The sequence below is a fragment of the Athene cunicularia genome (assembly GCF_003259725.1).
Source record: "Athene cunicularia isolate RWA chromosome Z unlocalized genomic scaffold, athCun1 chrZ_part1, whole genome shotgun sequence".
In the NCBI taxonomy this organism is placed as follows: Eukaryota; Metazoa; Chordata; class Aves; order Strigiformes; family Strigidae; genus Athene; species Athene cunicularia.
This window is the reverse complement of record NW_020799142.1, coordinates 25,213,070-25,234,718: the sequence shown is the minus strand read 5'-3', so window position 1 is coordinate 25,234,718 and position 21,649 is coordinate 25,213,070. Positions and strand designations below refer to the sequence as shown.

At 56.1% G+C, this 21,649-nt stretch overlaps 2 protein-coding genes across 2 annotated transcripts; one reads left to right on the top strand and one right to left on the bottom strand.

Moving 5' to 3' along the window:
- Positions 1-6: 6 nt before the first annotated feature.
- Positions 7-5,091, top strand: APH1A (aph-1 homolog A, gamma-secretase subunit). Its single transcript, XM_026865529.1, has 7 exons — positions 7-176; positions 1,396-1,566; positions 3,026-3,099; positions 3,269-3,391; positions 3,732-3,859; positions 4,117-4,240; positions 4,453-5,091. Exons 1-7 carry the CDS (start codon positions 64-66, stop codon positions 4,488-4,490), a joined length of 771 nt encoding a protein of 256 aa, XP_026721330.1. The 5' UTR covers positions 7-63; the 3' UTR covers positions 4,491-5,091.
- Positions 5,092-6,091: 1,000 nt separating this feature from the next.
- CA9 (carbonic anhydrase 9) lies at positions 6,092-17,361 on the bottom strand. The gene is made up of 12 exons (XM_026865827.1): positions 17,307-17,361; positions 14,835-14,864; positions 13,396-13,566; positions 11,067-11,209; positions 10,211-10,303; positions 9,865-9,931; positions 9,367-9,524; positions 9,100-9,241; positions 6,928-6,951; positions 6,721-6,750; positions 6,487-6,580; positions 6,092-6,342 (listed from the first exon to the last, which is right to left on the bottom strand). Exons 1-12 carry the CDS (start codon positions 17,359-17,361, stop codon positions 6,279-6,281), a joined length of 1,071 nt encoding a protein of 356 aa, XP_026721628.1. The 3' UTR covers positions 6,092-6,278.
- Positions 17,362-21,649: the final 4,288 nt, after the last annotated feature.

Sequence of the window (21,649 nt, the reverse complement as noted above, 5' to 3'; positions counted from 1 at the left end):
GGGAGGGGAGAGGGGCCGCGGGGCCGGTCCGAGCCTCCGGGTCCCGTCCCCGGTCCCGCCGCCATGACGCTCGCCGTGTTCTTCGGGTGCACCTTCATCGCCTTCGGGCCCGCGCTCGGACTCTTCGTCTTCACCATCGCCCGCGACCCCCTCCGCATCATCATCCTCATCGCTGGGTCAGTCCCGCACCGGCACCGGGAGGGGCACTGGTGCGGTCGTGATGGGGGCTCCGGTACTGGTACCAGTACGGGCGCGACGGGTGTACTGGTACCACTGTGGGTCTGACGGGGTGCTGGTGGCAGTGCCGGTACTGGTACCCGTACGGGCGTTACAGGGGTGCTGGTGCCAGTGCCTGTACTGGTACCGGCATGGGTGTGACAGGGGTGCCAGTATGGGCGCGACGGGGGTATTAGTACCACTAGGAGTCTGACGGGGGCGCTGGTACCAGTGCCGGTACTGGTAGCGGTGTGGGTACGGCGGGGGTGCTGGTACCAGTATGGGTCTGATGGGGGCGCTGGTACGAGTGCAGGCACTGGTACCAGTATGGGTGCGATGGGGGTGCTGGTACCAGTGATGCTGTTGATATCAGTGTGGGCATGACAGGACGTTGGTATCAGTGCCTGTACTGCTACCAGTATGGGTGTGATGGGACGCTGGTACCAGTGCCTGGATGGGGGTACTGCTACTAGTGCTGGTACCAGTGTGGACAGGACAGGGGGGCTGGTACCAGTGTGGACAGGACAGGGAGGCTGGTACCAGTATGGACAGGACAGGGAGGCTGGTACCAGTATGGACAAGACAGGGAGGCTGGTACCAGTATGGACAAGACAGGGAGGCTGGTACCAGTATGGACAAGACAGGGAGGCTGGAACCAGTATGGACAAGACAGGGAGGCTGGTACAAGTATGGATAGGACAGGGGGCTGGTACCAGTATGGACAAGACAGTATGGGTGTGACAGTGACATTACTTGTACTGGCGGAGGCAGAACCAGGTGACCAGTACTAATGCCATTGTGGGTGCATTGGAGGCACCAGTACTCGGTTCAGGGCTGGTGGTGTTACTGGTGCATGTGTGCAGCAGGGGCACTGGTACCAGTACTACTGTGGGACCAGTCAGGTGTGGATATGAACCTGGTACTGGTGTAGGCACAATGTGGGCACTGGTGCCAGTCCTGGTTACCAGCAGAGGAGGAGTGCAGGCACAGCAGCAGTACTGGTGTGGGCACCACCTGTCTAGACTGGTACCAGTAGGAGAGCGGGGCACAGCTGCCAGTGCTGGTACCAACACAGAGGAGTGCAGGTGTAGTGCTGATGGGCCTGGGCTTGGCACTGGCACTGGCACGGCACTGGTCCCAGCACAGCACTGGTGCCAGCAGGTGCTCTCTCTCTTGCAGGGCTTTCTTCTGGCTGGTGTCGCTGCTGCTCTCCTCCCTCATCTGGTTTATCGCGGTTAAAGCCAGCGATCCCCGGGATGAGCCTTTGCAGAAGGGGCTCTTGATATTTGGGGTGATGTTCTCTGTGTTGCTGCAGGAGGCCTTCCGCTTCCTCTACTACAAGCTCCTCAGGTAAAGGACATCTCCCACCCTGCTCCAGCACTGCCCCTTCCCCTGGCCGTGGTGGGTGCCAGATTTCAGCTGGGAGCTTCTTGCCTTGGGGGGGGATGCCAAGTGTGGCACCAAGCTGCCTCGGTCCTTGCTGGGAGCATGCGGGTGGTACCTGTGTCAGTACGTTGACCTCGGGTGGGTCTCAGGTGGTGGAGCAGAGCAGCCCTAAGGTCTGGAGGACCCAGGGCTGAGGTGGCTGGTAGCATCTCCCTGAATTTGGGACAGGTAGACTGTGGGTTTGGGCTGCTGCAGGACCTGTCACATCCTCTCTGCCCTGGTGACTAGAACCAGAAGTGCTCCTGCAGCCCAGGGGGACGCCACAGGGATGCCAGGCACCAGGAAATGCTTGCTTTACTGCGTGGGGGACAGAGAAGGCTTAGGGATCTGCCCTCGCCTCCTGGCAAGTCTCATTCCTTTCTTAGGGATGGTTTTGTGTGAGCAGGGACAGCCTGAAGGTGGTTTTGGGGCTCTGTGGGGTGACAGATCGCCACCAGCCCTGTGCTCCGTGCCCTGGCCAGCTCAGGGCAAAGTCTCAGTGCAGCCTCAGCAGCTCCCAGCCTCCCTGGCGCCACCAGCCCAGAGCAAGCACATGTTGTACCCCGTCTTGTGTTCGGGCAGATGGACGCTGCGCTGGGGCTGGGCAGGCAGACAAGGGGAGGTGATGCTGGGTTTGGCATTCCTCATATCCCTGAGTCTTCCTGGCCAGCTGGGTGCTGGCAAGGGGTTTAGGGAAGGCCCCGTACGCTGGCTGGCACCGTGCCCTGCAGCAGAGCGCTGCTGGAGGCAGGCAGGCAGAGGGTAGCAGAGCTCCATGGAGCAGCCTCTGACACAAACCACTGCATTTCAGTTGCCTTGCAGATCTCCGGTTGCAAGTGCTGTTGTCCTCCCCGGGCTGAGAGGCCGGCAGGCGTCCTCCTCACCCACCACATCTCTAGCTGATAAAAATTATGAATCCCACCTCTCCCAGTTTCTGTCCCCAAAGAATTTTCTTAGCTTTTTGAGCTCTTTTCTGCACCCCCTCCATTTTTTATTTCCAGTCTTCTAAAGAGTATAAATGGCGGGATCAGGTACACCCTCCCAGCATACACCTCCCACGCCTGCACTGGGGCTGCTTTCCCTGCGGGGGTGCTGCTTGCTTTGCACCCGCTGTCCCGCTCCCCCGAGCCCTGTTCTGCAGGACCGGCTGGCATTCACATTCCTCTGTGGTAAATCTTGCTATGTGGTTTCGTGTGATTTTCACATGCGTGGTTTGTCTGATGGTTCAGGGTGGTCATGTGGATGCTCTCCATGGTGTGTGGTTACCGGGAGGGTGGGAGGATGCAGAGTGAGACCCTGGTCCTGTCTGCTCCATCCTGGTGCTGCACCATGCACTGGGAGGTGGCTGGGCTGTGCTGGGCTCCAGCATGCTCTCATCCCACAGGAAGGCCATCGAGGGGCTGGTGGCCCTCAGCGAGGATGGCTGCTCCCCCATTTCCATCCAGCAAATGGCATATGGTGAGTGCTGCACAGGGCAGAGCACCCCGACCGCGGGTCCAGGGGTGAGCCCAGGCAGGGCTGGGCACGGTGCTGGGGGAAAAGGAGGTTTCTCACACCGAAGCTGGCTGGGAGGTGCCTGGGGTGGCCCTGGGAGGCTCAGGGTCTGACAGTGTCCCTCTCCTGGCAGTGGCTGGTGTGGGATTCGGGCTTATGAGTGGCGCCTTCTCCATGATCAATCTCCTGGCAGACACGTTAGGGCCTGGCACTGTGGGAATACATGGGGACTCGCAGCTCTACTTCCTGACCTCAGGTGGGTGACTGGCACCCTTTGCCCACATCTCTGCCCCACCACAGAGGTAGCAGACCTGGGGGGACTGGAGTTTCCCCTCCATTCTGCACCCTCTACCTATTGGAGCCCTTTAAAGTCCCCTGTCACATCTTTCTGTGCCAAACTCTTCCTTCTGTCTCCTGTGACCCTCCTGGCTCCTCTCCCCTACCCATCCCACACTCATGGTCTGCCTCAGCACTCCCCAGTCCAGCCCAGCAGTGCCTGACTACCCCTTCCCAGCTCCTCTCCATCCCTCCCTAAGCCTGCAGGCCAGGTCAGGGCAGGTGGTTTCCTGGTGACACTCCTCTGCCACTCCCTGCAGCTTTTATGACCATGGTGCTGATTTTCCTTCACACCTTCTGGGGAATCCTCTTCTTCCATGGCTGTGAGCATCGGCGCTGGTGGGAGATCACAGCAGTTGTTGTCATGCACCTTGCTGTTTCGGGGTCGGTGAGTAGCTGGGACAGAGCTCTGCGCCAGGACCTACATTGGGGTATATCTGCGGTTTGTGCTGGTCCCTGTGCCAGGGGAGGGAAACAGCCTTTGGCACTAGCAGAGCAGTTGGGTTTGGGGGATTTGCAGCTGTCCCTTCATAAACTGAATCCTGGAGCTGGTGTCCCCTGTCCTGCTCCGCTCGTCAAGGCAGCGATTCTCTCTCTGTCCTCTCCTGCCTGCTCACCCCTCTCCTCTCCCACCTCTGTCCCCAGACGTTTTGCAACCCCCTGTATGTGGGCAGCCTGGTGCCCTCCTACCTGCTGATGGCCACTGCTGCTGCCTGGGCTTACCTGCTCTCAGGGGGATCTGCCCAGAACCTGTGGCGCTTCCTGCTCTGTAAGTTCTGCTCCATAAAGGAGATGGGGGACCCTGTGGGTCCGTCTGGGTACCGGAGAGAATGGCCCTGGGGCTGGAACGAGGGTGTCATCCCCTTGGAGACTGGAGAAGCTGGGTTTTGGGTCTGTAGTTGGGCTGTTGCCTCTCCTGGGGGAAGTGGATGGATAAGGAGTCTGTTGAAAACTGACCCCCTCTCCTCTTGGTTCCTGCAGGTCTGCGGAGTGGACCCAGCCCCCAGCCGGGATCCTGAGGTCCTGCGGGACGTTCCTGTCCCCAGCCACCCCTGCCCCTCCCTCCATCCTGGTGGCAAGAGTGGCCATCACCTTCTCTGCAATATCTTTTCTCCTGAACTGGGGGATCCTGGCCAGTCCCTGTGGGGCAGGCACTGGGTCCATCTGAGGCAGCCAGCCAACTGGTGTGGCTTGCTCTGACACCGCTTTGGGAGCCCCCAAAGAACAACTGTTTTGGGGGAACCCAGCTTTGCTGGCCCTGCTGCGAGGGGAGCCCCAGTTAGCCTGCCTGGGAAGAATGCTACCTTGCACTGCCGGAGGCCTGAGCCCAAAGAAATCCATCGCTTCTCCCCCCCGCCGCAGATGTGCTGTCCCCTGTGCCAGGCGGGGGGCCCCCGCATCGCCTCCTCACCGCAGGGTGGAGGAAGCGGCTTTGCAAAGTGCTGCCGTGCTCTGGATTGGGGCTGACCCTGTAGTGCTAATTTCTCCACCTCTTTGCCCAGCCTTGCTGCCCTGGGAGGCTGCAGCTCTGGACTGCAGTAACTGCAGGGAGTTGGCATCCTGGTGCAGGGAGGATGGTGCTTGGGGACCCAAAGGGCCTGACAGCACCTAGGATGGGAGGAGGATGGGGAAAAGACAGTACCCAAAGGGCTCAGCAGATGTGGAGGGTGGTGGAAGACTTAGGAGGAGATGCAACCCCGCAACTGGTGCTGGCACAGCTTGGGGAGGGGGTTCAAGGGGCCATTCCAGGGGATAATTGCCCTCTCCTGCACTTGGGGATTTTCAGGCGGGCACCAGCCCTGATGCTGTGCCACAGGGCTGGGCAGGAGAAGCTGCCATCAGGCTTCGAAGGCAGTTTTATCCACAGTGGACTTTTATACCAATAAAAAGAAGTACCACAGACAAGCGGGGCTGTGTGTGGCCAGTGGTGCCTCCCTTGTGGGAAGGGTGCAAGCACTCTGCAGCAGTGGTGGCAGGGGCTTGTGCTGGTATGACTGGTGGGGGGAGGGTCTGGCAGTTGCAGACTCCCCAGTGCCTGGGGGTCTTGCTCCTGCTCTGTCCATCCTAACATGGGCTGGGCTCCAGTTACACAAGCTTTGGGGTGGAGGCTGGTGAGAGCTAGACACCTGCAGGTTCCTCCCCTCTCCTGGACTTGGCCTGTTTCTCTTGGTTTTGGTGTAGCCAGAGTTCCATGGGGCCACCAGGAACAGTGGGAGGCAGCCATGGATCTGGGACCACCCCAGCTACGGCAGAGCCAGAGGGGAGCAGGGTAGGGGCTGGCCTGTGTGGAAGCAGTGGCTCTGCCACCTTCATCTCTGCCTTTCTCCAGCCCTACGAAGATGCAGCTATGTTTTTCCAACGCTTTGCACAAACAGGAGGAGGAAGAAGTCCCAGAGCGATGGAGGGCAGGGCTGGGCTGTGCAAGGAGCCCTGCGCTGCTTGCTCTGGAGCTCTGCCCGGGGCATGGAGGCCAAGGCTGCCTCTGCTGCTCAGGAAGGGGTCCCTGTGAGCCCCTTTCTGCTGTGGGTCCAGCTCCACCAGTGCTCTTTCCTGCCCCACAGCTTCACACAAGAACAGCAGAGAGGACTGGCACCATGGGAGGCTTTTACTTTTTTTTTTCCACGTTTTTACCTTTTTTTATAACAAAAATATCTACTGGGGCCAGATGCTGCCCCAGGCAAACAGTCTGTGTGGGCAGCCAGGGGATGCTGAAGCACTGGCCTTCCCTTGGCCCAGGGGGGTCAGTGAGGGGATGTGGGGTGGCAGACTGAATCAGGGGGGCTGGGACCACAGCAGAGGTGCACAGCTCACGCAGTGTTCTCTGTGGTGGCTGCTGTGTAGATGACCTTGGATTTGGTTGGTGAGTCCAGCCTGGTGGGGGAGGAAGGGAAGGAGTGTTAAGAGCAGGCTAATCCACGTTGGTGCCCAAGAAACCGCTCTTAACCCCCACTTCTCATGCCCCAGACTGGTGCTACCCCACCGAGCCCCCTCCTCCTGCAGCTCCCCATCACTCACCGTGTGTTCTGGCTGCGGTGCTTGTAGATGTATAGTAGGAAGGCCAGTGCTGTGATGGCAAAGAGTATCCCAAAGAGGACAGCCAGCACGTCCCCTGCAAGCCAAGCACAGGCATGTTAACCTGGAGATGGTCCTGAGGCTCCTGGCTGAAGGATATGGGGCGAAGCTGAGGCAGGCCTGTAGCCCAAAAGCAGAAGGGACAGGAAGGCAGCAGCCGTGGCTGAGCATGCTTACCTGCATGAAATGAAGAGCTGGAGTGTCCCTCTGCAAAGGAGACAAAGATGAGAGGATGAGAACCAACTGCACAGATGCTAGGGCAGCCCCGCAAAGCCACTGTGGCTGCCTGCCCTCCAGCTCATCACACAGTTGCCAGGACCCCCCTTTCCCTGGCAGGTACAACCCCCAGCCACTTGTCCTCCTTCAGGCCAGCCCCTCACCTACCTGTTGCTGCTGAGTCATCATTACCTAAAAGAGAGACAGCATGGTCAACAAGTTGCCTTAGGTGTTTGGGGAGGGAAGTGTCAAGCCTGCAGGGCTTCAGGCCTCACCACCAAAGCAGGGCTGCCTGCAAGACTGCCCATTGCTTGTAAGCAGGCAGGGGAGAGCTGCCTGCCAGGTCCCCAGCAGCTCACAACATCTTGCTGCAAGAAGCCTAGCCCTGACAGCCTGCGAGAAGCATTGAGGGAAGGGGGGGGGGGCAGTGTCCCTGAATCACAGCCCACACAGAAGCCTTGCTGAGCCCAGTCAGAAACACCCCCACTGCTGTTGCCACTGCCCAGGAAGCAGGCAGGGAGGGTGCGGAGTGCTGCCATGAATGCACCAAACCTTGCAGAAGACCCCGGAGAGGGGCATGGGGTGAGCCCAGCAGGCAGCAACCGTGGGGACAGTTGCCTGCAGCAAGATGGTGAGCAGCTACCCAGAAGGTGAGCAGCTGTTGCCAACATGGCATCCTGCACGGGGATGGCTCGGTGGCCCAACATGCTGGGCAGGAGCTGTGCTGGGCTAATATTTACCCAGTGCAACAGCGTGGTTTTTAAAGAGCTGTATTATCATCTGTACACGGCTCAGGTATTGCGCACAGAGTGGCACTATCTGTGGGCTGTATTCAGCTGCGTAGCCACTGCAGGGAAGCCGCCGCCTTCACCCAGCAGCCAGGGGCAGGAGTGGCTGTTCTCAACTGGGGGTGGCTGGGGAAAGATCAACAGGCATGGGTGCAGGAGGTGCAACTGCAAGCGAAGCAAGATGTGACCCCACAGCACTCAGTCTTGGCACTCAGTGGTCCCAGGGATAAAGCAAGCAGTTATCAACACTGAGGTGGGGAGAACACCAACAGCCCCATACATTCAAGGTGGGGTCCAGTAACCTCACCCAGGAGTACTGGGACAGTGTCCTGGCACACCAGGAATAAGGGCTTTGTGGCTTTGTTAAAGTGGGAGTTGTTGGATAGAAATAGCAAATAAGGAAAGGATTAAAAAAAAAAAAAAAAAAAGGGGAGCTGGGCAACTACCCCCTCACCTCAGCCTTGGCGGCTGGAGGCTTTGGAACAGCTTCTGCATGAAAGTGTTAAAAGAAAGGCTTGGAGGTAAATGGAAAATATGATAAAGTATCTAACAGGTTTACCAAAGATAGAGCATGCCAGCCTAACCCGATATCCTTCTTTGATAAGTGATATTCTAGACAAAGAAAATGTGGTAGATTTTATCTCTCCCAACTTCAGTGAAGCATTTGATGCAGTGCCACACGGGAAATTGCTAGCCAGGCTGAAGACCACGGTGATTAAAAGCCTGCAGCTGTTAGTGAGCTGGCTGCAGGTGGGATGGTGAAAGGAAGTGCCTTGCACCACAGGTGTGTGGTTACGGAGGCATTGCCCAAGGGCCTGGGACCAAGCCTGTGTGCTGCTTCTATTAGTCACCTTGACACAAGGTGTAGGAAATGCTATCAAAACAGAAAAGGAACAGGATGTTGGGACAGAAAAACCCCTGTGACCTCAGAGAGCAGCAACAGGCAAGAATTCAGCGATGCAGAGCGATAGTCACACCTGAGTATTAACAGGAATTTCTACTCATCGCTGGAAGCCACCAGTGCAAGAAAGGCCTTCGAGGACAAACCGAGGACGGGCAGACAGGGATGCCTCAGGCAGGGGACCATGTGCCTGGCCAGATGGCTGCATGGCCCCACTGGCAGAGCACAGCCTTCAGGAGGGGTCCCCTACACTGCCCTTCCCACAAGGTTTGGTGGTGGGGTGCTCGCTGCAAGCCTGTACCTCTGCAGCTCTTACTGAATTTAGCTATTGCATTTGGGGGTGAAGCAGCTAGCTGGGATGCTAAGACCTTGATAATACACATCCCCTAGTCCCACTACTGTTATTTCTGCAAAGCCAAGGATAAAATAGTTCCTAGAAACCGATCTTCCCCAGGCAGGGTGAGAGAAGCGCAGAAATGAGGGAGAGCAGGACACCAAGACCAGTGCTGCAATAAGTCACCTGCTAGGCAGCGCTACTCCATACAAATGCTGCACTTTTGTAAGAGACACCAAGCCTTGACTCCTGCTTCTCACCCCATCTCTGCACCCCTGCAGCTGGGTGCAGCCTGAGCACACTCACGTGCTCCTTACCAGTAGGCAGCTGCTTCGCTGAAGAGAGGGTGGTCTGGAAACTCGCCAGCACCCGTCGCCCGTGCATGTCCTGCACCATCCGGAAATTGTTCTGCAGAGGTTTGTTGTCGTCGTTTCTCAGGCTCATCACCAGCATTGACATCTGTAAGGAGAATGGTGTGAGCAGAGCAGGGTGCACGCTGCTTTTGGGAGCCAGGCAAGCCCCAGGTGACTGGCACGGATGGTGCACACTTGCAGGGAGAGGCTGAGCTCACTGCTCTGACAGACCTGTTCATGAGAGAGCATCATGGTCTGGTTGAAGACTGTCCACTTCACTGTCTGGTAGCAGGGAGGGGTGGTCAGAGAGCCGTTGTAGTGAAAGTAAAGTTTCAGGTTGGTAGGCAGCAGACCTGCGATGTTGAATCCAGACACCAAGACTTCCTCACCTGGGAGAAGAAACACCACGGGAGTGAGATCACAGAAACCCCTTGGAGGGCATCCGGCAGGACCACATGGAGATCATGGGCAGCCTGCCACTGCATGTGCCAGGGTCCACACTGCTGCCACTGCTGCCCTGGAGAAGGAGCAGTGGGTTTGCCCTGGAGGCAGAGGAAAGCACGTGTGAGCAGAGGACACCTTGGAGAGCTGTTTCTGTACAAGCTGTGCAATGCTCCCCTTCTCACATACACACAGCAAACACCTGCTGCAGCCTCTCTCTGCCATGCAGCAGGTTTCTCTCCTGGGCTGCAGCCCCTGAGACACGTACTAGGTGGGGCAGGGCCTTACCTTCTTCTTGGATTTTGTGCAGATGCTCAAGTATTTCCTGATAGTATGGGTTTTCCCTTGGCCCAACCTGCAACAGAGAGACCCCACAGTAATGACAAGGACAGGGGCTGAACAGAGACCAGCTGGTGTCAGCAGTGCCAGCAGGAAGGTGTCACTCCCTGCGAGAGGCACCCTATCCTGGTGACCCCCTTCCTCCTCTCAGGGTTGCTCTGCTCTCTTAACTGCCCTCTCTCCCCTTCTCCCCAGGAGCATTTGCACCTTTGTCAGTCCCCAAAACTGTGCATGACTCTGCCCATCCCAGTCCTGCCTTCTCTCAGTTCACCCAGGGATGATCCATGGAACTCACCTCCAGGAAGGCTCCCAGTACAGCCAGGCCATCTGGGTGGACCATTGCCTCCTTAAAGGTGTCATACTTGGTGTTGTAGTGGACCACATGGATCTGCAAGGGAACCATGCAACCCCGATGCAGGACAGGCACCTCCAGGAGGTGCTCACCCCTACAGGGCTCCAGCCTGCCAGAGCAAGGGCCAGGAGAGACATGCACCCATGATAAGCACCCCTCCTAGGAGGGAAATATGCTGGTGGGACCAAGAAAATGTGATGCTGCAAAGCAGCAAGTGTGAAGGTCTGCCTGCAGGAAATTCCCTTGTCAAGGAAAGCAAACCCGCACTCTGACCTAGATGCCAGGGGGTCGTACTACAGAGCAAGGCTCAGTCTGAGGACAGCAGCTAGAGAAGGAGAGATAAAACCAGATGGGAGCTGGCAGAGCAGGAGGACAGTGTGTACAGAGTAAACAGTCCCTGCAGCTCCCAAAGCAGGCTGCTCAGAGCCGCCCAAGGAGCTAGCTCCCCCATCCCGGGGACTGCCACAGCTCCTGCTCCATCAGCCCAGGGCCAGGCTGCAGCGTGGGGCCAGGCTGCACCACTCACACTCGCCCAGCCCCAGCCCACCTGCAGGGTGGTCTCCCACTCGCCTCTGCACCACAGGCTGCTGCGTGTCTGGCTCAGCACCAAAGCTTGGCATCCTACACTGAACTCTACTGCTGTGGAGCTGCCCAGGGAGAAGGGATCCTGGCCAGGGGTTACAGCATTCATCCAGTGACAACTAGGGCCCTGGGCTAGGAGCATGGCAGCACTCCAGTACCTTCCCTTCCCAGCATCAGGAGAGGGGAGGATGTATCCGCCACCACGAGGGTTCCTTACCTCTGCAGCAAAGCGGCGCCCATCGACAGTGTGCTCTGAGCCAGGTCCCGACAAGGAGCCCCAGTGCAGGTGCAGCTGCACAGCTCGGTACTGCTGGGCATAGCCACCAGTGATGGCCAGTGATTCAGGCAGCTCAAGGAGAACTGCAGAAGCAGAAGGAAGAGGTTGGTCAGTAAAACACAAAGTTCAGTCCATCCCACAGGTACACAGAGGAGATATCTCAAAGGGAAAGAGTAACCCTCAGCTTGTGGAAACTGGTCACAACAAACTTGCTTTCCAGCTTTCATGAGGCTACAGGCAAGCCAATACCCAGACCTGTGCCAATGCAGCAGGGTTCAACTTTCAACTTCAGGTTGCAGGACATCTCAGTACATACATAAGCTTCAAAAATAGCTGCCATGAAATGCTGAAAAGCGATGAGCTCCTTTGCAGAGACTCACAGGGGCCAGCTCAGAGTCAAATGTTATCCAACAATTTATTCAGTAAATATAAAAAGAGATCGTAGACAAAATTCATGCGGAAAGATATTGGCAGAGTGGTCAATACCTATAAGAGCAGGGCAGTTGGACAGAGAGCACTGCAGCACTTGTCGAGCTGGGACCTTTCGCATAAAGCAGCCTGTGAGTGTCTGACAGCACTGGAGTTGGTGGCATGGAAGCATTAAATCTTTTGAAAGCATTAAGAGCTAAAATTTTGCTGCTTTGGGCATGGTAAATATATACTTGGCTTTATCTTTTACTTTCATGTGGTTTAGCCAAATATCTTGGACTTATGCAGCAGTGTGGCAAATCTAAAAGCTGAATAACTTGGACACATGGCAAAAATACCAGAAGCATCCTTGGACCTGGGAAAGGCTTCTCAGCACTTTTCTAGGTACTTCTAACACCTTTTCCTCATTTTTAATGTCAACACTTTGCCCTCCTCCCTCTTTATAGGTGAAGTGTCCCTTAGTCACATCACCGAGCTAGGGGCACAGTTTCAGGACTATCTACGTAACAGGGCTGTGATGAGTCATTTGTCCTCTCGTGTGTTCCCTGCCATTGGGTTCAGAGATACAAAACTCAAATACGGGAAGTGGGAGACTGCTCCCTACCTGAGAGAAATGTAAAAGCAGATATCTAAATCACTGCCTTCCTTCTACTAGCTACCCGAGTCATTTTCAGGACCTCGAAAAAGCTTATACAGCATACACACTTTGTATTACAAAAAGGAGTGACTGTTCATGTGTCTTACTGGACTTGCAACTTTTTATTTATTTATGGCTTTTCATAAAGCAGACAGCTAGTTGCCAGAATGAAAAAAGGCATCTTATAAGCATGTGAGAAACTACTTCCCCACCCCAATGAAAATGCTTTTCTAAACACCAAGCAACACCAGATGCCAGGGTGTCTAAAATAGCAACTAGTGAGCTCAACTAGTTTAACTCTGCAGGCACGCTAGGGCAGAAGGCCATAATATAAAGCTCTGTGCATGCAGAGTGCAGCTGATCTGACCATGCACAGCGAGTCCAACCTGTTGAGTTTGCTGTATACACAGGTCAGGTCCATTTTGCTAGCTACCAGGGCAAGGGGGTGCTTTATCACACCAGCAGTGAGTTTTTAAGTCCCTTTCTCCACCACCTTTTCTTAGCGTGGGGACTGGCAGACACCAGCATGCACAAAACACTTGGCTTGCTCCCAGAAAAAGCTGGTAGCAACCAGGATCTCCAGCTGTGGGGTGGTGAGCAGGAAGATGTGGTTTTCCTCCATATCTGGCATGGTGAGACTGATACTAAAATAATGTGAGTTGTGTCCAGCCGTTCAAAAAAAAATATTATAAAACTGGACAAGGGAAACAAAAAAAAATATAAAAAAATATCTTAAGATCTGGAGATAGCAACCTGAAGCACAGAGTTAAAGAAGTTGGCCAATGATGTGTCCTAGAAGTCTGAGGTACCTTAAAGGCTAAGTCACATCAGATACTGACTAGTCCTTTAAAAGTGAAATGCAGGGGAGGAACAGTGACTGCCAACCCACATCAGAAATACCAGGGACACATTTTTAAAGGAAACGTGGGTTTTAAGAAATTCCTGGAGCCAGCTCCTAAAGGCAGTGAGTGGCAAATTCTCCATCTCCTGGTTTCTCCCCTCCAGCCAGGACAGCATATGGACGTGTGAAGTTTCAACAGACCGACACTTCCCTTTTGGCCTTGAAGGCAACATGACTGCAGCCTGCAAGAGACTCCCCTTCCCAGAGCCCAGGGGAAGGGCATCAGAGAAGCCCAGTCCTGCTGGGAGATGCTGAGCAGCCTCTGCTTGCACTCCAGTCTCTGCCTGTGCCTTTGCACCCACCTGTGTGCCCGTTGTTCCTCAGCCTGAGCTTCTCGTTGGCAGGCAGGCTGTAGCCAGAGAGCTGAATCGGCCGCAGCTGTGGGCTGAAGATGGTCTTGGCTGTGTCAATGTTGATTGGTGACTGCACGTTGCCCCCACAGTCCAGGTAGTCCACACCCCAGTGCTCCCGGTCTGGTACAAGGAGGAAGGGAGGGAGTGCCAGTGAGACTGCTTGGGCAAGGAGCCTGCCAGAGACAAGGTTTGGTGGGTGCTGGGGAAGGGGACAGGCACTGGCCAGGAAATAAGCCATGCATGTAAGGTTATGTTTCCATCAAGTTAGCTTGGGAACAGCTCTGTGCTACCATGTGACTGCATGCAGCTGTACCCGGAAAGGTCTCAGAGCATAGTGAGTGCCAGGAAAGTCTATTTTTGGGGTGTTTGGAAAGAGTGAGAGAAGATCATTTACAAGTGGACTTGGCAAGCTGAGGAGCTGCTGCTCTGCAGCTCATCACACACTTGCTGCCTTGCACAGCCTGGCCTCTGGCAGGTATTGACACACCGCTTCGCAGGCATTGCTACTCGAGCAAGGTACCACAGTGCTGCTGGGATCACGCGAGCTGACAGCCACAGGACAGGTTCCCAGCTGTTAACTGCACTGGTATAGTCCTGCAAAGGGCCAGCTCACATGGCTGCGGTGGCTGCTTAACCTGTCACCTCTTCCCAGTGCCATAGCTCAGATAAGCACAGCTGATGGCCCAGAAACTTCCTCTTGCACTGCAGGGAGCTGCTTCTACCACACCTTGGGTCAGTGCAAACCCAGGATCATGCCCAGCCCAGGCCCTTGCAGGACCCCCATAAAGATGGAGCTGGGCATTAGCAGGTCAAAGCCAGGCCCTGGTCCCAAGCAGAGTGATGGTGCTGGAGCCTGGCCCACCACTGCCCCAGGAAGGGATGCATTTGTGCTAGCACTGCAGTAATGCCCATCATGGGGGCTGTGGAAAAGTCCTCCAAGCCATGATGGGGGGTCAGGGCAAGGCAGGGTGGGGAGGGAGGGTGACAGAGGACAGAGGTGAGGACACAAGGTAATCCCTGGGCAGGTAAAAGTCCCAGCATGGGCTGCAAGTCCAGCCCGGAGCGCCCAGCTGCTTTCCCACTTGGCACATGATCAGGAAAGCTTCTGTTCAGGGAGGAGCCTTGCCCCAAGGAGAATCCCCCCACACCCAGGGGGCTGGAGAAACCCTTGGTGGAGCCACTGCTTCCTGCTCAAATCAGAGCAATTCCCAGCTTTTCAGCCCATCCATGCCCAGGTTTAGGCACCGCTGAAGCATCAGGGTCAGGCAGGTGGGAAGGGTGAGACACAGAGTGCGTACAGGAGCATTGTAATCATTAACCATGGCTGGCTCAGGCCCAGAGTCTGCCAGGTGGTAGGAAAAAAGCAGGAGTAACTGCAGGGTATTTACCTTCATAGCTCCAGTGACTGTGGCCAGGACCTTGACAAAAAAAAAAAAAAAAGAAAAAAACCACATGAATGGAAGGGAAAGGTTGGCAGCAAACACACCTCTGCAAGGCAGCACTCCCAGCCCTGGCAGCAGGTCTCGGGCTCCCACTGCCTTCAATCCTCCTCCCTGACTTAATTTTCCTGCTTTTCCCCCTGCCCCAGCAAGGGGGATACATCCAGAGGGCACTGTCTCGTCTTAGCAGGGCCAGGTCTCTCAAAGTTGTTGGTCAGAGGGAAAACTCCAGGGTTTGACACTTTGTTATCATCCTCATAATGGAAAAATCAGAGATACTGGCTTCCGTCACTGAGCAGCTGTACCAGTGCTCTTGCAGCTCCAGAGCAGCCAAAACATCCCACATCCCAAGATAAAGCACTTTAATGAGGCAGGTCTGCAGCTTCCCTGTTCAGGCTCTGTAAGGAAGTGCAGCCAGGGAAGCGGCTGTCCTGGTGACACTCCTGCAATGCTGAAGTACTGGAGAGGGTGTGGGGAAGAGCAGCTCCCACACCATAAGGAGCTTGAGCAGCATTGCATTGTGCAGACACTCTCCTCCCACCAGAGAAAGCAGCCCTGGGACTCACAGCAGAGGAAGCAAATGAGCACCAAAACCTTGTCTTCCTCAACAGTGAGTGCCCCTACAATGGGGGCAGACTGCCACAGGAAAACGTGCCAGACCAAACACCCAGCTCCTGTCACAGCAGCCTCCTGCCCCAACTCACTCGACCACACAAATCCCCATGCAGAGTTACATAAGGGTCCTATCATGAACAAACCCTTCTTTAGGAAAAGCAGGAGGGAGGATGGAGGAGCCTGTTGCCAGGTCCTCTGCAAGTCCCATGTCCCCCATGGAGCACCCTGTGGCTGTGGCAGGGCAGGATGTCCCCTGGTGTGCCCTGAGCCTCCCACGGCTCGGGGTGTCCCCAGTCTGCAGATCTAGAGGGAGCAAAGCCCTCCTGGGGCAGGTCCTGAGCACATACCAGTGATCCACACAGCAGCCCTTGCACCATCGCTCTCCTCTAGAGCTGCGAGCACAGCTCAGGCTCCCAGCATGTCACTAGAGCTGGCCTTAGAAGTGCCTCCGAAACTCTTCTCAGATACCCCTGACCAAAACACCTTGGCTAACACCAGACTTTCTGCCTGCAACCAGCTCCAGGCAACCCTTTGCAGGGGAATTTGGATCTGTGGGGTTTTGGATGTGCAGAGAAATTTAGCCCATAAGGATTATGCCCCTGCCCTGACTGGCACAACAGGTAATTCACGGGCTCCTCCCCTGACCTGTCCTTACCAGCATGCTCGTCACTGCAGACAAGGCTGTTGGCACATCCCAGTCCAGAAGGGCAGGAATGGAGGGTGCCAGGTCAGGACAGGCTTGGGGTGAAGGGTTGCATGCAGTAAGGGGCAGCATCCACACCTGCTTCTATCAGCTCCCCAGGGTGCAAGGACAAGGAGGAGCATTTAGCCAGTACAGTCCAGCCTTGATTACCATCTCTATTCCTTGGCAGGCCCAAATGCCTGACAGCCTGCCCGGGATGCAGGAGGGGCTCAGCAGGCACTGCTCCCATCCCCATCGTTGTTGCTGACAACAGCTATCGACAGCCACTTGCTATTAATAGAAGCAGATTCCAGCTCAGGGGTGAGAAAGGAAGAGGCACACTTTCCCAGGCCCAGATGTCCTATACGAGGCCCAAGCCCAGCAGGATACTGCCCTCCTTGCAGCAAGGATCCAGGCATGGGTGCTGCTGGGGACCTTCGGTGCAGCTGCTGCCTTGGAGAGTGGATGGCCACAGCAAAACTGGGCTGGGGAAGAGCTGGAGGGTGCTTAGGGCACCAGGAGTTGCAGAGATGAGAACAGCCCTCGGGGGTCCCTCCAGCATTGACAGTGACTCATCCCTACAGCGCTTCTGACACTCGGGAGGTATGCTCGATGCTCAGGAGTCACTTGCCCAGGCACAGGGTACTCCCAAAGGCATATAAAGAAGGGGCAGAAAGCAAAGGGCTTTGGCAAGCCACTGCTGCCTAAGTCAACAGGAACATGTGAGCCCTGGGACGGGCTGCAGTGCCCTCTCCATGCCTACAGCACTGCTCTGGGATGCACCCAGCTGTGCTGCAGCAAGCTGAGATTCATCCTGCCCACCCTGCTCACACAAAGGTAACCTGCTCTCCAGTCACTGATTATGCATCAAAATCGAGAGTACACTGACCCTCCTATGGAAACACCCTGTATCTTCCCTCACCCTGTCCCTGCTCTCCTGCCCACCTGGCACTGTCTGCATGAGGTGGTCATGGCTTGCACACAAGAGCCACATAAGAGTGCCTATCGGCATGGGGAGCCTCCCCAAGGGGCACTCGCATTGGGTAAGGCACAGAAGCCTGGATTTGGCACACGGTGCCTTGGCTCACTGCACATGCCTCAACCGGCATGGCCCGCCCCAGCACCTCGCCTTCTGCTCACCTCCAGGGACTCTGCCTTGACAGAAAGCAACTCAAACATCGTATCGTAGATTAGAACAATAGCACCGTGCCGGCACCTGCCCTGCTGTGTCAGCACTGTGCCATCCACCTCAGGCTCTCACGTCATCCTGTGTCTGTCTGTTCCCACAGCCAAGGGGGTTCCAGACCCTCCTCTCAGCTCCCTGCCAGCTCAGCTCAGCAGCTTTGAACACTCCGAAGGCTGCAGTACACCCAGGAGTCAGATCGATCCACCACAATGCAATGGACTTTCCCGGGCATCAAAGCCAAGAGGACCCATGAGAACTTACTTATGCAGTGAAGCCACATGAATTACGTTTTCCCATCCTGTGGATCTGGGCGCAGCTTACAGCACAGCCAGGCCACCCACTCAGGGAGGCATCTCCCAAGGCCAGCTGTGCAGGGTTGGTGCCCCTTGGCACCGTGTGCTGCAAGAGAGGATCGAGGCGAGTTCAGCCCAGGCAGTGAGTCGGGCTCTCAGCATCTGCCCTGGCCTCAGCATGACTCGGAGGAGCCTTGCAATACTCCAGTCCCTTCCACGTGGGGGCATTCGCAATCTCGCAGACCTTTGCCATGAACATTAACCCACTGCCCTGCCCAAATGTCGATTTGCATAATTTCAGACTGCCTCCCACACTCGCCGCCGGAGCACGTCTTCTCCTTTGGAAATCTGTGTGGTGCCAAGTCTCCTTTCTGCTGAACTGCTGCCACTCACCACAACAGACATGGCTGCACCTCGGCAGTGGGTGCTGCAGCTCTTTGCACACCTTGCCCTACCTCTGAGCACCCACAGGCCTGGGAGGGACTACAAAACACTCCCAAAAGCGTGGGGGGACCTTGCTGCTGCTGTGAGCACACTGGGATATAACATGCAAGAGGACTCCTTGCAGGAGTTCCAGCAAGAAAATGTAGTAGGGTATCAACAAGGAGCTGCCTGCCCTTGCAGAGGAGAAATCCTCCGTGCTCAGCCACACAGAGTCCCTCCAGTCCAGCTGAACACTAAATGCGACCCCCCCCTTCCCCCAGCAGCCTGCAATCCAGCCGAGTCTCCCCCTTTCACGCACTCCCTCCTTCGGGCTTTCTCCTGTTGCTCACGCCCTCTCGGCCCTCCCATTTTGGGATACTGGCGCTGCCGTAAGCGCCAGCTCCCTTCCCTCCTTGACATCCAACACCATCCAACAACACTTTCCTGCCGCGTTCAGGCAGACGCTGCCATTACCAGCGTGCTGCTCAGCATGTCCTGCAGCTGGGGAGGAAGGGTAGGAGCAACTTTCAGCAGGGTGAGGAGCCAGCACAACCGCAGGCCGCTGCTAATCCCACGTAGGAAAGGCACCGATGCAGCAGGCTGCTCCCGGGAAACCTCACCACGGAGACACAGGGATGGACCACGCACTCAAGGGACTCAGGATCATTTGCACTGAGCAAGAGATACCCCTCGGCAAAGCCAGGCAGTGAGGAGGGAGACCAGAGGGTCTGCCCTATAGGTCTGCCCCCTCCATCCTCAGCTTTTGACATTTTAGGGGGTACACAGCCTGAAGCTGTTGCAGGGCACCTGACAACACTGAAACATGTCTGCCATTCACTGCGTGGATGCTGCCTGGCACCAACACAGCCATTGGTGCTGCCTGCTCACCTTGAACTCCAGCAAAAGTTCGATGGCTTGTGTGCAGTGGGTGGGCAGGGTGGCAGGCTCACGTCTAGCTCAGACATCCTGCGCTCTTATCGACTGGGCATACCATGCCCTGTGCTCAGTCACTGGGAGCAGTGGGATACTGCCAGAGCCTCCTTTCCCTATTGGGATCCAGCTCTGGGCCAGACCTGGGTCAAAGCCTTGTGGAATGAGGCCAGTTCACAGGGGATGCCAGGGCAGGACCACCTTGCTGTGCCCCTAAGGATGAAGCCTGTATGCAGATCAGTCCCAGGCTGTGAGGGAACCAGTGGTGCTCATGGTCCAGAGAAGAGGGAAAGCTGGATGTTGTTCTGATGCAGAGCCAGGAGGTACCAGGGCACACAGAGATACACAGAGTGTAGGTCCCAAAGCAGGGACCAGCCACAGCAGCCAGGTCTCAGCCTACAAAAGACGTCCAAGCAAGACGTCCACTGAAAGCAATAACCTGATGATGGTACCCAGGCTGTGTCACTGTGCTCATGCTACCCATGGCCACCTCCTCAGGCCAGTCTGTGGCAAGCATGGCACAGGCATGGGATCCATGCAGTGGGGTGCACAACCCCAAGCATCCTTCTGCCAAGCACCATGAAGAGTCTCTCTATAGGAGAGCTGTGCCATCCCAGCCCTATATTCACCAGCACAACCCTGGTTTTTCCATCCAGACACATACCCCCTGCAACACCCATGCCCTTTTAGCTCTGAACACCATCCCATGGGAGCACTGATCCCTCCTGAGCCTGGCTGCATTAAAGCCCTTTGTGTTCATAGACTCTGACCCATTGCAAGCCTTTGGGATCAGCCTTTAATCTGCCACTGGTAGCACAGTTCACTGCGGGGATTGTTCTTTGTGCTCCCCCCTCCTGGGGGAGGACTGCTCGGGCTGCAGGGCCCAAGACTGGGTCAGCTCCCCCCACAAAGTGGCAGGGGTTTGAGTGGAGGAAGGCATAGGGTAGGCTTTACTCCAGGGCACATTCCTGCTCCCTGTGAACTCAACTGCCCCAACAAATGCCAAGGGAAAGAGGAAACAATCACAGAGCGCTGCAGAGAAAGGGCCATCCCAGAAGGGGTAAAAATGGGGAAATCCCAGATCAGTGCTTGGAGCTGGCAAATGAGTAAGGAGTATTAAGCAAGAGAAATGGACTCAGCAGCAGGAAAACAGCATTGGGGAATGACCAAGAAGAGGACATGGAGAGAAGGATAGGTCTGAATAGGAGGGGGAGAAGAAAGAGGTTGCAGTGCAAAAGGGAGTTATGGTATCTCAAAGACACCCACAGACTCTGGTCTGTGGCAAGTCAGAGAGCAACTCCTCAGGGGCAAAACCTCAGGGGCAACCCCACCCCGGCTTGTGTTGAGCACCCAGTCCTGGGGGACCACCAGCCTTGTGCACAAGCCTTGAGGAAGAGTGTGCCAGCACGTCGCCCAGCAGTGGTGCCATGCAGCTTCTAGCGCCTGGCAGGAGCCTTGGTGGGTCCCAGCCAAGACCCGCTCCTTAACGGGACTCCATGCAGATCTTCTACCTCAACACTGATACAAGCATGGGCCAGGCTGCCTATTCCCTACCTACCTCCCTGCCTCTTCCCACCCTTCACCTCATTTTCCATCTCCATCCCAGTCTCCCCACCCGTCCATCCCAAACCCCATGCAGTGCCCAACCACTCGCTGCCAGCGCACCACACCGGTATGCTGAATGACTGATGCCCTCCCACCCTGTGGCCAGGGTTACTTCATCTATGTGGCAAGGACCATCTGCCTCCCCATCTCTGTCCAGTGCTCAGCCCGGCATGAGCAGGTCTGGTAAGAAATGTGATTCACTGCAATAACAAAAGCAGCTCCTGGCACCAAACAATTGTTGGTCGAACCACAGGGCTGCTGTCCTGGCACAGGTCAGAGCAACTCCTTACCAGAGGCAAAACCAAGGACACACTATGAGGCTGAGCTCGGGAAACAAACCCACAGGCAAAGCTGGGACGAGGAGTGTAGCCAGGGACAGGATCATCCCTGTGCAGCGTTCAGCCTCACTCGAGCAAACACATGGCACTGCCCCAAAATCCCTGCTGAGTGCTGGCAGCGCCACAGTACCGAGTCAAAAAAGGGACCGAGACCAAAGACCCAGGACTTTTATCCCGAAACAGTGACTCTGAAATCTGAAAGCCCCCGCACCACCAGCAAGACAACTCTCGAGGAGGAGCCCCGTCGGCTGAGGGCACCCTCGGCATGGGTGTCCCCCCTCCTCAGCGAGGGGTGAAGGATCCCTCAGCCTGGGTGTCCCCCCCTCCATCAGTGGGTGAAGGATCCCTCAGCCTGAGTGTCCCCTCAGCAGTGGGCAATGGACCCCTCAGCAGTGAGTGTCTCCTCTCCTCAGTGGTGGGTGAAGGTTCCCTCAGCAGTGAGTGTCCCTTCTCAGTGATGTACACTTAAGAAAAGCATTTCTTGAGGCGAGAGGAAGACACAACTCTGCTCTGGGCAGAAGTTTTGCCTTTCTGCTGTTCCTCAGAGGTGGCAGGAAGCATGTGGGTGCACCTCAGCCTATGTACATAGTGTACCCAGATCCCGAAAAGCTTTGGACAAGGTCCTGTACCAAATCTTCTTAATCTGTCTCATGTTATAAGATGCTGATCTCCATGGTTAAGCAAACAGGCAA